General features: G+C 40.9%; 1 protein-coding gene across 11 annotated transcripts in view; it reads right to left on the bottom strand.

The window, feature by feature from the left end:
• The window catches only part of ubr4 (ubiquitin protein ligase E3 component n-recognin 4), a 46,603-nt gene that overhangs the window by 18,143 nt on the left and 11,907 nt on the right, over positions 1-16,553 (bottom strand). For 6 of the 11 annotated variants that reach the window (XM_084366169.1, XM_084366172.1, XM_084366176.1 and 3 more), the window contains 38 exons: positions 16,294-16,426; positions 15,943-16,022; positions 15,720-15,848; positions 15,317-15,499; positions 14,834-14,956; positions 14,502-14,731; positions 13,718-13,836; positions 13,516-13,613; positions 13,111-13,268; positions 12,780-12,986; positions 12,454-12,555; positions 12,272-12,372; positions 11,346-11,733; positions 11,174-11,237; positions 10,874-11,065; positions 10,215-10,285; positions 9,351-9,543; positions 8,456-8,689; positions 8,080-8,250; positions 7,783-7,965; positions 7,211-7,369; positions 6,813-6,965; positions 6,470-6,697; positions 6,170-6,327; positions 5,869-6,043; positions 5,511-5,712; positions 5,142-5,305; positions 4,494-4,710; positions 4,086-4,302; positions 3,512-3,544; positions 3,177-3,240; positions 2,938-3,072; positions 2,290-2,464; positions 1,953-2,084; positions 1,641-1,762; positions 1,160-1,271; positions 759-889; positions 311-488 (listed from right to left, as the gene is read on the bottom strand). In XM_084366169.1, the coding sequence (XP_084222295.1) occupies positions 311-488; positions 759-889; positions 1,160-1,271; positions 1,641-1,762; positions 1,953-2,084; positions 2,290-2,464; positions 2,938-3,072; positions 3,177-3,240; positions 3,512-3,544; positions 4,086-4,302; positions 4,494-4,710; positions 5,142-5,305; positions 5,511-5,712; positions 5,869-6,043; positions 6,170-6,327; positions 6,470-6,697; positions 6,813-6,965; positions 7,211-7,369; positions 7,783-7,965; positions 8,080-8,250; positions 8,456-8,689; positions 9,351-9,543; positions 10,215-10,285; positions 10,874-11,065; positions 11,174-11,237; positions 11,346-11,733; positions 12,272-12,372; positions 12,454-12,555; positions 12,780-12,986; positions 13,111-13,268; positions 13,516-13,613; positions 13,718-13,836; positions 14,502-14,731; positions 14,834-14,956; positions 15,317-15,499; positions 15,720-15,848; positions 15,943-16,022; positions 16,294-16,426 (5,914 nt within the window). The remainder of the gene's footprint in view (positions 1-310; positions 489-758; positions 890-1,159; positions 1,272-1,640; positions 1,763-1,952; positions 2,085-2,289; positions 2,465-2,937; positions 3,073-3,176; positions 3,241-3,511; positions 3,545-4,085; positions 4,303-4,493; positions 4,711-5,141; positions 5,306-5,510; positions 5,713-5,868; positions 6,044-6,169; positions 6,328-6,469; positions 6,698-6,812; positions 6,966-7,210; positions 7,370-7,782; positions 7,966-8,079; positions 8,251-8,455; positions 8,690-9,350; positions 9,544-10,214; positions 10,286-10,873; positions 11,066-11,173; positions 11,238-11,345; positions 11,734-12,271; positions 12,373-12,453; positions 12,556-12,779; positions 12,987-13,110; positions 13,269-13,515; positions 13,614-13,717; positions 13,837-14,501; positions 14,732-14,833; positions 14,957-15,316; positions 15,500-15,719; positions 15,849-15,942; positions 16,023-16,293; positions 16,427-16,553) is intronic. The other 5 variants (XM_084366177.1, XM_084366170.1, XM_084366179.1 and 2 more) reach the window with 3 other exon arrangements.

Genomic DNA, 16,553 nt, shown 5'->3' with positions numbered 1-16,553 from the left:
TTCTGAAGTGTCACAATAACTTTAAGTTTCATTTTTGTAATCACTGTTAAAGCAATATGAAACGTGTAAATGTGTTAATTGCGTTGGTGGTATTATCCATCTTTTCATCTATCTAGAATCGATATCAAATTTTCGGTGCTTCCTAGCTGTCCGCAAGCCAAATTTTTTGGTTCGAACAACTCTCTTCTGTACGGTTGCAAACCGTTTCATCCACAGATGGGGAGAGTGTCTAAATTCGAAGTGGGACTGTGAGGCATTCTTGTTTACCACAGAGTTAATGCTTCATCTTATATATTTTTTGGTTCTTCACCTTGTTGATCCTGCTGAAGGCTCAGAGCAATGGCCAGCTCTACCATAGTCTCATCATCTGCATCAGGTGGAATGTCCAGCATGGGGGGGAAACCCTCAGCTCCAGCCAGCAGAGCCTCCAGAGGAGATGGATTTCCATTGTTGACATTCTCTGCCGTCTCCAGGACCATGGACTCTGACTGTAGTAGAAAGAAAAACAAAGGTGTTATTATTTCTCCCACATACAGCTTAAGATGAAACAGTTGCTAACTAAGAGTTATATTTTAAGGTTCATATGCCAGGGAAATAAGAACAAGGTTCACTATTATTTTTTACTTCAAATTATATATTATTTGTGTGTGAGCGGTGTATGCGCTTGCTCGACATGTACCCATTTCCTCTCACAATGTTAAAAACGCAGCAGTAATGTCAAATATAACCCAAAGACTTAATTGATCCTCTTTGCTCACCACCATCTCAAAGTCACCATGGTCCACTTCACTCTGCTCCTGACTCTCCTGTCTACCCTCTTCTCCTCCAGTCAGCACCGACGACTGCATTTTGTCATCTGCATCATCGTCATCATCATCATCCTTGTCTCCTGATAAAGGAAATCAACCAACATGTTTTAGAGATCTGAATCCACTTGTGGTCACAAGAGCCTCATCACAGGTTTTAATTCTTTGTTTAGACAGTTTGTTTTACTACACATCACAGACATGACATGTGTGCACTAAACCTTTTGAAACTGTTACTGTCCTAATGCCTTGTAACAATAAACATTCAGAACTCACACTTGAATACCCAAGCACTACAAAATCACCTAATGAACATTCACACACAGTTTTGTATACAGCCGGTGCAAACTTACCCATGGGTGTGTTGGAGCGTGGGGGTGATGGAAGGGTCACATGGCGCCGTTTGTTTCTTGGTCGAAGCACTCTGATCAGAGCCTGCTTACAAGCAAAGCTCACAGCTGTGTCCTGCATTGGTACAAATGCACAATGGTTACCTGATGAGAACCTGTATGCTATCTTTAACTTACAGTAACTTGTGTAACAGTTCATAATCTAACTGTGAGATATAATTATGTCAAGTAATTTACTGATCCTCAAAATCCTGATTATAAATACCCTTAAACAGCCTTGCATGAGCAAAAGTATCAATAGGGTGGTGATTAGAATGTTACAATGGAAACAGCCATGCTCCACAGAAATGGTAAAAAATGTTATTCCCAAAGTTTGACAAATCAAGACCATTCGGCAGTGACTGTGATTTTATATCTATTCACACGCTTTCATAAATGTCAATTATATCATGTTTCCAGTGATCAACAGAAGTACTATACTTACTGGGCACAGTAACATTTGCATGTAGATTTTGGAGGCTACATTGATGTAATCCAGTTCACAGGTGCAGTATGCATGGATGATGTCCACCAAGGCATTTACTGTTGCTTCCACATGAGTTAGGCCTTAAATGGATGACAAGAAAACAAATTCACATCATTTTCAACTAGATGTAAAGAAATCAGATACTTTCAGACGGTATACATTATTGTAAATGTTCTACATAACATTTAAATGTAAGCTGTCGACCAATCATGTCACAGTCACACTACTTATAACTTAGACACATTTTTCACATGCAGTCAATGTACTTACCAGGCAGGCAAGCAGGAGCGAGAAAAGCGTTCTTTGGTTTCAGGGCATGGAGCTTCCAGAAGTTATTCAACAGCTGAGTGATGAAATTACAGCTTTCACCATCCATGTGTTTTTGGCCGTCCTCTGGCATTTCTGGGTTAGGAAGAGAAGAGTATGAATAAGTTTATTCCATTTATTTATTGAAAGGTTATGTATGTTTCCAAGTCACTTAGAAACAACAACAACAGTTGTTTTGAAGAATATATTTTGGCATGTCTGTTAACAATAAGAGGGTAACGATATAAATGATGTACACACAAACTGATATTCAACATTTGTCACCAGACTAGCTTCTTACCAGAGTCATGATGTAATGACTTTGTTTCTGTGAAATGCACCAAGTTGTTGGGTCTCATGATTGCAATGGAGCGGGCAGTGATCACGAGCCTCTGAAAGACATCAGGGTCAAGCTCCCTCCCCTCACGGCTGCAGCTATTCAGACACTGCACTGCGTTACTCAGCAAGGACTGATCCTGATGACAGATAAACGTTGCATTAGTTCTTCATAAGTGATGTATAGGATGAGCACAACATTTAACACCTAAAAAAGTAGGTTGTGGTTTCTGAACAAACTTTATTTACACATTTCACTGTTGATAGGTGATGAACAAGAACCAACACTTTTTCTGCACTGCTGGCTTCACACTATTCCCATAAAATTGCCAAACAATCATGTTGGCTTACTTCCTTCATAAAGATTCAACAGTCCAATACTTATGCCACTGCGACCTGGTTCTCCACTTTCCCTGACTTACTAAATGTCCCTTCCTGACTTAAAAGTACTAAATGTACCAGATGACTTAAACCGTTATCAACATGATATTAAATGTAACATTTAATCTTTCACTTAAAGTAATTTGCACTTATTTTGCTGGGTCCATTACAACACCACATGCATGAAAAATGTTCTCACTTAAGTCTGGTCTGATTTATTTATTTTTTTTACCTTATGGTTGTGGTAGGCAGTTCGACTGGTGTGCAGGCTGGCAAGAAGTCCTTTGGTTTGCTGCTGCACACCAGCAGGGGTTGGCATGGACAGGAGTAGAGTTGCCAACTCCAGTGCTGCAGCCTTATTCTTCTCCTACACAGAGTTAAAGACATGCAGTCAACAATGTTCCCTAAAGGCGAGCAAGTTTAACACAGGGTTTTTCATTCAAATGTGTTACTAAATCTTCATCCGTTTACCTTTTCACTGGAGGAACCTACTGCAAAGCAGCTTTCCAAAGCCTCAAGGGAGCTGACCACCAACCTAAAATTGAGAGAGAAGATCAACAGTGCTTCTACTGCAGCTTTCTCCTTAGATCAACCAAACAAAGAGAATAAAGAGCAACTCTTAACCTTTTGCAGTCTGTGCTGATCTAAATGCCAAAACAACACTGAATGCAAGAATAGGAAAAAATGTTGCTGTTGTACAAGTGTGGCAATGATGCATGGCATGTTCACAGTCTCAAGCATGGACACACAAACTGGCACACATGCACAAAACCATACAAACAAGCAGAGAAAGGGCAGTTACTAACCGGTCCAAGGTTGATAAGGACTCAGTTTCACAACTTTTTATTGTATTTTTGGGAGCAAAAGAAAAAGAACAAAAACAAAGTGTGAGGATCACAGAAAGAAACAAGTGAAATTAAATGATTCAGTTGAACATAAGAGAAGCATGCAAGAAAAGATGACATCACGATAGCCATGCACTAAATACTCTAGAGAACCCAACCCCCATTGTTAGAACTTCAAGATCATCCTCAACAACTCCTGCTGTATAGCTGGACTCATGAAGGACAAAGATATGCCAGGAGTGTGTGATATGGATAAAATGTGTTACATCTAATCGCAATATGAATAATTAATTTAACACAACTTCTACAAATATTATATCATTATTTAGCTGGAAAAGAAACTCATTTAAAGAACAGGAATGTTGGCTAAAGGACATGGTATTAAAAGGATAGAAGTAGCCATTTGAAAGTCAAAGAAATGGTCACACTATCTCATCAGATCATGAGTGTGGTTAATTTAACTACAGAGGATTGAGAAGTGTAAATGCCAACAAATTGTGTTGACCTTCTGAAGCCTTAAGTGGAAAGCCCATACCTCTCCAGCACACTGCCGCTGGTGGTGGTAGGGGTAGCTATGTCTCCATCAGAGGTGCCATTGCCCTGGTTGAGGTTGGGACTGCAGACATTGTTAACCGAAGCAGAGGAGAAGTCCTCTGGTGGATCCTCAGGCCAGCCAAACTGCTCCTTGGTTTTACCATAGATCTTGATTGAATCAAGCATGGTGACTCCAGCTGGGTCAACAGACGCTCCAACTTTAATATGGACAGAAAGATGAAACAGTGCTTTAGTGTTACCCATTTAGTTAAATCCTTACATCAAGAAGCTACAACAATGACTAGATTGATTTCTGAATTAATAGATAATCCACACAAATGGATATTACTAGTGGTAACTAAAAATATCCACTCATCAACACTAAGGTATAATCATCTCTTGCTCTTACTAAATATAGACAGCTTCTTGTCGGCCTGCAGGGCCTCCTCTCGGGTGAAGGGAAAGTCGAACCAGCGGGCTCTCGTCAGGTTTATCTGCATGGTGCGTCCAAAGACCTCCACGTAGGAAGGAGCTCTCTCAATGGCCTGAGTGCCCACCTGCACCCGCATGCCCGTCATCACCATTGAACTGTTGTTGTTGACTGCCTCCACTGTGAATCCCCCAGGCTAGAAGGAAACAACCAGATTTCATGTCAATATTTGTTGTGTTTTACCCATTTTGTCTAACAGTGCAACACTACAACCAACATATATAGCCATGCTCAGAACGTCTGGCTGCATTGTTTCTATAGCAGCTCAATTGTGAAATACAGGTCGCCCTTTGTCCATTATTTATTTTGTTTGGATGCATATAATGCTCAATTGCTCAGTGTTGTACTGTTGTTTTGTTAATTTATGTGACAACAGATGACAAAAGTTTCAACACAGCTGCAGGCAGATGACGTGCATATGTTCATATACATATATATTACTACTCTTCAAATCATGTTTTTGTTCACAATAGCCTATAAAACACACACTCATGGTTGACAGTAGCAATTCATTACAGAAGTCATTTACACCTTTTCCAACAGAGAATGATGTCAAAATGTCCCTACCTTTGTGTTGGCGACATACATCCCAGTAGAGTTGAGCCTGTGTTTGATCTGCTGTCCATTGTAGACCTGCAGCAAGTCATTGCCCCCAAACTCCACTTCTGTCAGCTGCTGGTTGTGCTCAAAGAAGTCCACTGGGAATGTCACCTGACTGGAAGTTCGGGTGGCTAAAAAGTAAAATCATTACATTAAAATCTGACACTTTAGCCAAAGATGCAGCCTAAGCAGTTTCTGGCAAGCCCTTACTTTTCTGTTTCTGATGTGGTGGTGATCATACATGTATGCCCTGACTTGCATGTGTATCATCTATTTTGGTATCCACTTATTTTTTGTGATATAAAAAAAAAAATGCACTTAATTGGCCAAACTCACTAGTAGCAGCAGCCTTGCGCTTGCGAACAGGTTTCATGATACTGATGCCACAGCTGGGCTGCAGAGAGGGCTGTAGCCAGTATGAGGTGTTGTCCACATTGGCCATGTAGATTCGCAGGCTTCCATCCTCACAGAGAAGAATCATGGTTGTACGCTGTTGCTCATTACTGGCAGTGTGTCGGATTGCTACCATATCTTGAATCTGGGGAAAAGAAAAAATGGATGAATGGTAACCTTAAGAATATAGTTATGAGTTTTACATATGTGAACTTAAGAACAAGATGGCGACCTCAGTTCTATTCACTATGTTATAATCTACTAGGTACTGTTCCCTGTCATTGCAGTACGTGGTTCTAACCTTTGCTTTGGCTGGCAGAGTTTTAATCTCTTGGATGAGGAAGGTGTCAGGCTTGACCATGATGACAAGTGGTATGCCTGTTGTCTGCTGCACACAGCACACCAGGCCTGGGTGGTTCATGACCTCAGACCATTGGCACAGAGCAGGCGACATCTTACTGCTGCTTCCATTAGAGCTAAAGAGTGCAGGAGGGCAAGAAAAGAGATGGAGACATAAGTCAGTTCTTCCAGTTACCCATTACATTACTCAGATCCAGTGCAGGCAAGTGAAGAGACCATATATGGTGTGGAGGAAGTGTTACCCTTTGACGTTGATGGGGAACAGCCTCTGCACTTCTGTGGTGCTGCGGCTCACTGTGGCAGCGAAGGACTTTCCCTGGCTGTAGCTGAAGAAAAGCATCTGAAGCACATGGGAGTAATAGACCGACACACCACCACCGGCTACCTGCCCGTTGCTATCCTGGAGTCACACAGAAAGATTTTGCTTTACTATTGCTGTCTGCCATTCAAGCATTTTCAAGATGCATCAAATGACTGAAGTGGTCACATGTGACACCATTCGGTGGGTATAATTCAATTACCTAGATGTACATCCTGCTTACCTTCAAGTCTTCGTGGGTTATCTCCAATACATTTGTGACATAGAAAGGGCCATGTTGGGCACTGCTCGATTCATCCATGAGCTGGGTGTACATGTAACCTGCTGAAGACATAATGGCGATAACACTCTTCCCCTCTTCATTGAAAAGGAAAGTTGCATCACGGATCTTGGAACTTGGGAGCAGGAAGTAATACATGGGACTCAGGGCATCCACTGACAAGTCGTAGATCTGTTTAGCAAAGAAGAAAAAAGACAAGTTACAGAGTGTTTTTTCAACATGCAAAAAGCAGCAACTTTCCCAAATCAGTATTTATGTACAAGAAATCCCTTTTCTTAAAACATACCTTGACAAAGTCAGCAGTGATGATGGCAAGTTCTGTCTGCGAGCCTGGTAACCAGATGGCTTTGATGATGAAGTTGCCAGTTGCCAGTTGTGGGTGCAACACCAGATGGTCAGAGACAGAGCCTGTGCTGCTGAATGTTAAAACATGGCAGTCCTGGAAAAAATAAACGTACGACAAAGACAAAGCAGTCAAATACCAATTTCCAATTAGCAGCATTTTGTACAAAAAAGTACCTCTATGTCTACATAGCTAACATTGGCATGAATAGCTACCCTGAATTCTACCATGGTTAATTTTGTTGTGCCATTGTATCGCGAGCAAAATAACTACATTACTGCCTGTATTGTTTATCATTCTATAGGTTTATATAGGCTCTTTCAGGCAGATGGTTTTCTGACCTTGAGGCCACACACAGCCAGGTAATCTTCGTTACAAGGGTTGCCTGTGAGACTGAGGACAGTGAAAGGGACTGGAGCAGAGGCCAGTCGTGTCAGTGTCAGCTTCCTCTTGCTTGAGTCTGCCTGTTTCAGGAGGGTGGACAGCTGCAGAACCGTTATCTATTGAGAAGGAGAAGAAAATGGGTTACAACAAACAAACAACATGAAAGAAAATAGAAATACACATCAAAGGTTGTAGAAACAAACTATATTCTAAATATGTTATACATTTGAATTATTTATATTAGAATCTGTCCAATTAATTGAATAGACCAACACATTGTTTTTACCGTATGGAATGATATAATGATTAAGTCAACAATGTCTGCTTTAATTTGAAAGAATTTGCAACCATACAGCATGTGTCGCTTTGTTTGATAATGTTGCTCTATTCTATAAATCCAGTCATTCAGGTATATAAAAAACCTAACATAAATAACATTCAATTGTGTACATCAAATTATATATATATGTATATATATATATATATACTGTATATTATAGGAATTAGCTTACTGGTTTGTGAATCTTACCTTCCCCTTTTCATGGCTGACTGCAAGGTGCTGGCGGCGGCCGTGGGGTGAAGACAGGACACACATGGCAACACGACGCAAGACGTGTGCACTAATGAGCTGGCGTATAGTCTGTCCCTGGTCACCACTGTAGTTCATCCTCACATTCTCAAAAGCTCCTTCTTGAGAGCCAAGTGTGGGTACCTGACAGAAAGCAATTTAATAAATACAATTACAAATACAAATGTTTACATAATATTATATATGTGATTTTTTTTTTTTTTTTTAAATACACAAAATGACACATTGTCTTCATACCATTAACTGGTCTGTCATCTCCACAGTTTTGTCCTGAGTATGCAGTTCATTGAGGGCTTGCTGAGCCCGGCTGCTGCTTCCCACTGCGGATGCCTGCTGGAAGTTTGTCTGGATGGCCTCCATGAGAAACATAAGCATCTCCAGTATGACCGCTGCAGTGGATGATCCCATCTGTTGTGGAGAAAGAGAGACAGAGTTTAAGTTAAACTATATGAAGGGAGTGCAGTGTACCTATGTCAAAGAACTACAATACCAGAGAAGAAATGCAATAATTTTAAGTCATTTGAGCCTCACTTTTCAGCATAAAAAGACACAAGACAGCCAGAGACATAGAGTTGATGATTAAACCAGAATAGATTAACATATTTTCTCTCACCACTTGTGCTAGCAACTCTTCCTGGCAGCCCTCAATACTCTTGCACACACTGCTCTTCTTAGGTCTGTCTTCATCACCAGGTTTGCCATCACAGATAGTGACCTTGCCCTTGTCGGAGGGTGAGGCATTCTGGTGGCGAATAGAACTGTCAGGCATACGCAGTTCACTCTGAAATGCAGAGGACTCCTTCAGAGTGGAGCCCATGCCGCTGCTGGGGCTGCGTTTGACCAAGGCCTGTGGATGGTATGACACAAAGGAGAGCAGTGAGAAGAGAAACATTGTTGATATTTGCATGCATACATGTCTGAATGTGGCAGCACATCTAATACAAACTTTTCACATAAAAGCATCTTCTTTGTTTAACTTCTTTACAGTTAGGATAACCTGCTTTTGCTTTTCTAGCTCCTCCACATTGTGGAGTAAATAGTCAAAAGGAAGGTCAGACAGATTGTGCTGGATGGAGGCGCACTTTATCTAAACTGCCTGCAAAGGCACACAAAATACATGGACTTACAGGACTCTTGATATCACTGGAACAATTGTTAATTGTATTTGATTGTTTTGCATGCCAATATCATATACTTTCACTTTGTTATCCATTTGAACAAAACTATTATGAGACATTATAATCAAAAGACTGACAAAGAACTAAACAGAAATAAACTGAAGGTAAAATGTAGTTGATGGTTTGTTCATCATCACATGCACATTCAAAATCCATCACAGAAGATTAACTAGGAAAGCTGGCCTTTTCAGTAAACAAAATGTTGACAACAGACATTCATAACATGATTTCTCTCATTTTCTGGCCACATGTGTGGGCTAGCTATAATCCTGACCAAATGAAATGACGGGATGGAAGTCAATGGGGGAATGACTTGCAAGCCAAAGTTACCGCTGTTGTTCTCTTCCCATGATGACCTGAGGTATTCGGTCTCACCTGGCAGCTGCCATCCTCTTTGGCACCGCAGTCACAGAAGAAAGAGCCATATTTGGCATAGGAGATCTCATGGTCTTTGTGACAGACCTTGGCGCACACTGTGCACACACCTACCCCATCCACCATCTTACAGGTGTGACAGTGGTACCTGCAGAATGAAAAGGACCAGGACAGGACTGTGTAGTACATCAACAATTTATTCACGACAGAAAGCCACCTACATATTTCCTCATACAGGCACTTTAACATGCTCAGGCTTGAAAGTGCACGACAGAAACAAACAAATATAACCACAGTCCACGTAACAAAAACCTTCCGGATGCTGCTTCCAGGTTTAGTAAGAAAAAACTGAGCAGTTTAATGATTATTGAGTGAATTTCACCAGGAGGCTTGACTATGAACACCCCAACACATTAGCACAACATAAACACACTGCTAGCAGAAAATATTCCACTAACACAATGACTTACTTTCCCTTTCAGCTACATGAAGCTAAACTTTGTAAAAAATAAACTTGTCAACAGTGTGAATTTGTCCCTGTCGTTTCCTTGAGCCCAAACAAATTACAGTATTTTTTCTTCTTTTTTTTAAAAATCTACAGTACGTGGGATCTTTATACTTATAGATTTTGCTCTTGATTCTGAGTTATGAAAGGGTTACTGTTTGCCAAACCGATTTTAAGTTAAACAAGTCCTCCAGTTTAAACTCAAACACCTATGATCCACTAAAAATCCATTGACTGATTAAAAGAAAAAAACAACCTCTGGCCTCATTCAAGGACAAATCTAAAATCACAGGGAACAATAAACTTTTCTTTACCAGTGCTGGTTCATGAACTCCTTCTGGGTAATGGTGAAGGTGCAGAGTTTGTTGCAAAGGGAGTCTTCATCCTGTCAAACATTGACAAACATGTTAGGATGGATTGTTCCAAGGATCAAAAACTGAGTAGAGTGAAAAATGACAATGTCATCACTTACTCAAATGTCTTTAAGTGAAAAACAAATAACTCTGCTGTTTGGGTCCCAAAGACTCTAAGACTGGCTACATGAATCATATTTGATTAAAATGAAACTTTTTTTTCTGTTTAGAAAAAAAGAGGAATCACAAGCATCATTCCTGCATCCGAATAAAAAAATGTTCCACATTCCCTCTGGAAAATACTATTGAGGTCAAACCCATTATGTTATCTTTGCTCTACTGGACAGTAAAATGGGCTAGACTAGGAGCCAAGACATACTATGCAAATCAACCGGAGGGGTTTTCCCTCCACTTAAACTGTAGCAGAAAAACAAACATTAAAAAAGCTTTCTGGGGCAGGTGGCCTGGACCAGGTTTAAAGGAACATGTTGTTGTTTTTCTATTGCCTGAGATTGGCCAAATGGCTTTGTTGTATAAAAATGTGAGTTTTGTACTGTACTATACTGCACATTTACAGAACAAGGCTCGGTTTAAGGATAGACAAAGGGATGAGATCTCACAGAGTCCTCTGCTTGGGAATCATCCTCCTCTGGTGCAAGCTCCTCCACCCAGTCAGAGTCCACTTCCATGGCCTTCTCTTCTCCCTCCATCAGCAGTGCTGAGGTTCCTTGGCCACTGCTTTGCCGCAAGGCGTTCATCACATCGGCCAGATAGGAGATGATGTGGCATGAGCATTCCAGCATGCTGGCGTGCTGTTATCAAGGAACAGGTGCACATCAATGACTTGACAGTTAATGGTTAAAATGCCAAATGTGCCAGTGTTTAAACTGGTGCAATATACTGAAAATATAAAAACTTACCTTTCCTTGGGATAAGTTTGTGCTCACTTTTTCCACAACATTCTTCTGTGTTAAATACTTCTTGCTGCAGAGAAAAAATTGAAATGAATATTCAGAAATGTAAAGACCATATAGATGCTTGCTAGTGTAAATTAAATCAGGTAAAGGCAGGTATGTGAAACTTATTTCTTACCATCTGGTCAGCCAGTCAATAGCTGCCCTGTGCAGTTGCAGGTGGCCAGCTCCTTGTCCAGCACTGGCCAGTGTGGCCATGATGACCATGAGCTCAGGGAAGCCGGTACCATCACCGTTAGCCAGCATGTCTGTTGCCATAGGAATAAGTGTGCTGAGGAGGACAGTACACACTCCCTCTCCCACCTGGCTGTTGTCACGCACAATATGTGTGGTGAGCACCTGCAGGAGCTGTCGGTTTTCCTGCACTATTTCCAGCTGCTCCGAGTCCTTTGGTGGGGTGGCCGTCATGCGTGTCAGCCAGGACTGCAGTCGAGAGGGCTCTACACAGGCCAGCTGAGCCAGCGAGCCACACAGACACAACAAGCTGGGGTTCGGGCTCTTCTCCGCTGGGTACGACAGCATCATCATGAGATTTAGACTTGCAGTTAAAAGATTTATGATTTGATTTTTGACACTTTTAAGACATCAGTGTGCTTCAAATGTGCTTACTGGATCATCGAACATTGTCTGAAAATCCCTCCCCCAACACCTTTCTGACATCAGTCTCACTGCCCCCTATAACTTTCCTAAACAGAGGAACAAGTACGCCACATTTACACAGCAACTGGCCAGGTGTTCAGTTGTAAGTATGCAAGGGTTGAACTTCTTTTTTTAGTGTTTCTGCCACTTGTCATGTACAATTGCGAGCAACTGCATGCAAGCCTTTGGTAAAACTGTCTTAAAGTGTGTGGCTTTCTTCCTATTTTTACACTGTCTCGTCTCTAACCCCTGTCTGATGGCAGGGTTTTTACTCTGCCTTCAAATGTGGCCATTCAGAACTGCACCTAGCACTTACAGGCAACAATTTGTATGAACCAGTCCATTTGAAGCATACCCTAACCTTCAGATAGCTGTTTTTGATTGAAATTACAAATGTAGACTTACTTAGCTGGAAAAGCTTGGTGAAGAATTTCAGCACCCTGTTGCAGAACTTTGCAGACAGATTTTCATTGGCTGTCGCCATCATAATCTGGACAAGTTCACCACTGGAAAAAAGAGCACAACAAAAGTGAGACAGCAGTATATATGTGTAATAATGCAGCCTATTTTATCAGCTGAGCAAATACCTGAATGAAAAGAACTCTTCCATGGCTTTGCGGACTTGACTGCTCTCAAGCTGCTTTTCAAGGTACTGAAGGCATTCCTCGAGGACAGACTCATCCAAACCACTGAAGAAATTGGATCAAAGTTTGATAAGAGCAGTGAGACTAAACCACACAATAAATGTGTAGGCTAGTAAACAAATACAACATGCTAAACTAGGCTAAAAGCTGTACAATGGGGCCTTATACTTTAGCAGTGCAAACTTCACTATTACACAGTGTTTTTATCCAATGTTAATATCAAATATAATGTTTATGCAAGATTCGTTATTATGTCACACACGACATACCTGTTGGGGTCTGAGTGATTGGCAATGATGTTGTAACAGCCGGTCACCAAACGCTCGTAGATGCGGGCCAGGAAGGCGTCTGACTCTGAGGGGCCGAGGATGCGCTCCAGTGAGGTGCTGCTGATCTCAGCCACACTCTCTGTGCTGCTCTCCAGGAGGAGGGGCAACAAAGTGCGCACAACCTGCGAAGGATTCAGCTCCTCTGTGCTGAAGAGACAGACATGCAGAATTATTAACTGATGATTACAGTGTACTCATGAATACATTCTATCTGTCACATACTGTTGGTTATATGTTTAATGATGTTTAATAGGAATGGACAAGCACTTACACAATGAGGTCGCCAGTGAGGCGAACCAAAGAGAGTAGGATGTGTTTAAGAGAGGAGGCCAGAGGCAAGGATTGACAACTCAGTGTGCCCAGGTGAGCGGCTTGGATGGCACTGATGTAGCTCTCTGATGGAATGGTATCATTGGCAAACGCATTTCGCTGAGAAGCAAAACAAAAAACAACAATAGGCTATAAGTCTCATAACAATAAGTACAATTGTTTTTTAAATGAAATGCTGTGTAGGGCTGGACAATAATGTAAAAACTTTACTGTAATTATACTGGGGGCTCTATGTTTATTACATGTTTTAAAGTAGACATTTCTGATTAGATCCATAACTTAAAATGGACAGCATGTAATATATATAATATATATATAACAATAAGCAACAACTGTATTAACATACCCATGAGCCAATGTTGGGGAATTCATTGGTCTGGATGCTGTTCCAAGTCTCGCATATAGTCTGCACAGCCGATGGCAAGTTCTGCATGATACTATGACCTGTGAATTTGAAAAGGTTCAGATTAAAACAGTGAAAGAACCAAAATGGTGTGAAGGTGAAAATACTATTAACTGTTTTACTCTTGAGTAATCCTTTTACACACCCAGCATGTTGGCCTTGCAGCGGGTGGAGCCAATGGACAGAACTGCAGCATAACCTTGGAGCTTGGCATCTGTGAGCTTGTTCTCTCCTTCCTCTGGGATGTTCATCAGTAGGTAAGACCTGGTCAGGTCAAGCAAGGTTTAATAATTTGATTAGGATAGATGAAAGATTGACAGCTTGAGCATTACTTTTTCTAGACAGGTTTTAGATTTGAGGCACGTTTAAAAGGTTAACACAAACAGTTGAATATACATAGAAAAAAAAACCAACTTCTTCACTTTTTGCGTTTAACTATCGTAAAATACTGTTTGGCCTGTTTATACTGCACTCATGCTGCAGTAAAATGGCAGCATCAAAGCAAAGCAGTAGATATGTTTGGTTTTAGTGTGTTTCTCCATGCATCTCCCAAAGACTTCAATACAGGTGACACTACATTCTGGCAACTGAGCAAGATTCATTGATGTAATGACCATTCCTTCTTTTTTAGGTTCCTTGCTACGATTAAGGAAGTGATTAAATTAACAAAAAATCCTGCCCTATGTAGTTTCTGTTAATGCCTTTATGACTGTTTTCTGGGATGAGATAAAAAAAAAAAGGAGAAACCGGAAGAGTTTACCCTCTCTAGCCAGAAGATAAAGTAATAAAGTAATAAATAAACAAAACCTGCAGCTATTTCAATCATATTCTTATATTCCCACTTGCTAGACATAACGCATAACCTAGGCAAGCTTGTCTGATGTTCAGTGTGAAGTCAAGCGCCAAAATTAGACTGATCCCATTCTCACCTTGTAAAGGCTGTGTAAACATCAGTGAGCTGTAGTGTGGCCGGCAGAAGGTTCTTTGTGATCTCAGATGACTTGTGGGCGTCTGCCTCAATGGCAACCTTGGACAAATGCTCATCTAGGGAAACCTGCACTTTAGAGATGACTGCATCCAGTGTATAGATGGCTTGTAGAGAGGGTAACTGATGAAGTGGAAGGATGACATTTGGGTCTACACTTGAGAAGGTGGAAATCTGCAACAGAAACAAGTTGTCACACAGTGTCAGTTCTGTTCAAAAATTAGTCTGGACGACAATCAATTAACAGGTCAATATTGAGTACACTTTATTCTATACCTGTCTGGCAATGTACTCCTCTGCTAGCTCCACATCATATTTCACAGTGCTGCACTTAGCAGCTGTCATCTCAACCAGAGTGGCTGCTTGGTCTGCTTTCATTCCCTGCTTCACCAAGTGTTCCTGTCAGTGATGACATGGGCATAGTCATACATCAAAAAATACAAAGGTGGAAAAGACTTTTATCATATTAGAGGATTAAGGACACAGTTTGGTGTATTGTGTAAATCAGACCTCAAGAAGAAAATCAATTCAAAAATGCAAATCATCATCAAGTTAAAACTGATTTGTTTGAAAATGAGTGAGCACTTATTTGGGATTATGAGCACAATACTCACATATTCACAACATTCATAATTCATCAATCATAACCTGTTACATTTAAATTTGGCATGACACAAAATCAAATGTAATATTTATTACATTTTTTTTTTTTTGGCATTTATCATGCCAATTATTTAGTACTTTCAGGTTATAACAGACCTTGATCCAATTCACGTAGGTAGACACCCGGAGACGTGAGGACCATCGCAGTGTGTGCAGGATATCGCTCTCACTGGGATCGCTGCAGCCATTCTTTAGTTGCTCCATGTAGGCTTTTGAAGGTGGCAAAACGCCTAGGATCCTCCACAGTATCAGAAAGTAGTACTGAAGGGAGCATGCCTCCTGTGCAGGGTGACAAACAATTATGCTGATTTCTAAACCCCCATTCAGTTCATTTCAGGGCTGAAGCCTGCTGTTGTTAAGTTACTTTTAATTAAAACAGTTTTCATTAATTGGCTCTCAAAAACAAACAAGAAAAAGAAGACTTAGCCATGAAGGTGCATCATTGGTTTATTTAACCTGTTTACACCATTTATTGTTTGTTCATGAGGTATGTTCTCACCATAGGAGTGATGGGCTTGTTCTCCTGTCTTCTTGCTGTGTCAAACTCAGAGCCTGCGACCAGGAGTGAGATGAGCCACGCATACAGGTCATCGTATTTAACAGCTCCATTGAACAGCTTAGGAAAGACCTACCGGGGGGGGGAAGTTATATATCAATACAATGAGGCACAAAGGTGGTACATATATATCCAAGTATTTATTCATTCAAGGTCAAAGTCTAACCTTGCTGTCCAGTCTGCTGATGTCATCCTCAGACGCCTCAGGGGACAGAACGCAGTAGAATTTGGGCTGCACATTTGAATCTAGTTAAAAAGTTTGAAAAACATGAAAACAGAATATTATTTTCTCATCTAGCACCACCACTGCTACATCCTCTTCATTGATAAGAAATAAGAACATGGACAATATGAAACATGAGTGTGAAAGTTGCTCAGGTTCTGCAAATTGTTTAATTTTCATTCTTTTTACCTGTTGTTTCAATTTCCATTTCCACAATAACGGTCCCTGCAACTTTTACCTACTGTCAGGCTCTGGTCAGTGGGTTAAAAAATAATTTCCTTCACTTGGTCTTACCAGCTGAACAGTGTTTGGCCCAGTTCTCCTCCACCTCTTTGAATCCATAGTAGAGTGGGAGACCGCTGCGTTTGCCACCTTCCTGAACAGAACCTGGCCCGGTGGATGGTGGTGTCAGGAGGTTATACTGCACCTATAAAAAATATTCATGGTGGAGAGGGACAGTTTCCTGTCATTACAGTGCCACACACAGTCACATTTATTCAGACTCAGCATTAGAATAATTTCTGTAATTCCATTTAGTTTGGCTGTAATATCAC

Source organism: Pagrus pagrus, assembly GCF_965226575.1.
Source record: "Pagrus pagrus genome assembly, chromosome: 11".
Classification (NCBI taxonomy): Eukaryota; Metazoa; Chordata; class Actinopteri; order Spariformes; family Sparidae; genus Pagrus; species Pagrus pagrus.
The sequence above is the reverse complement of the archived record's forward strand: the minus strand, read 5'-3'. Positions and strand labels throughout refer to the sequence as shown.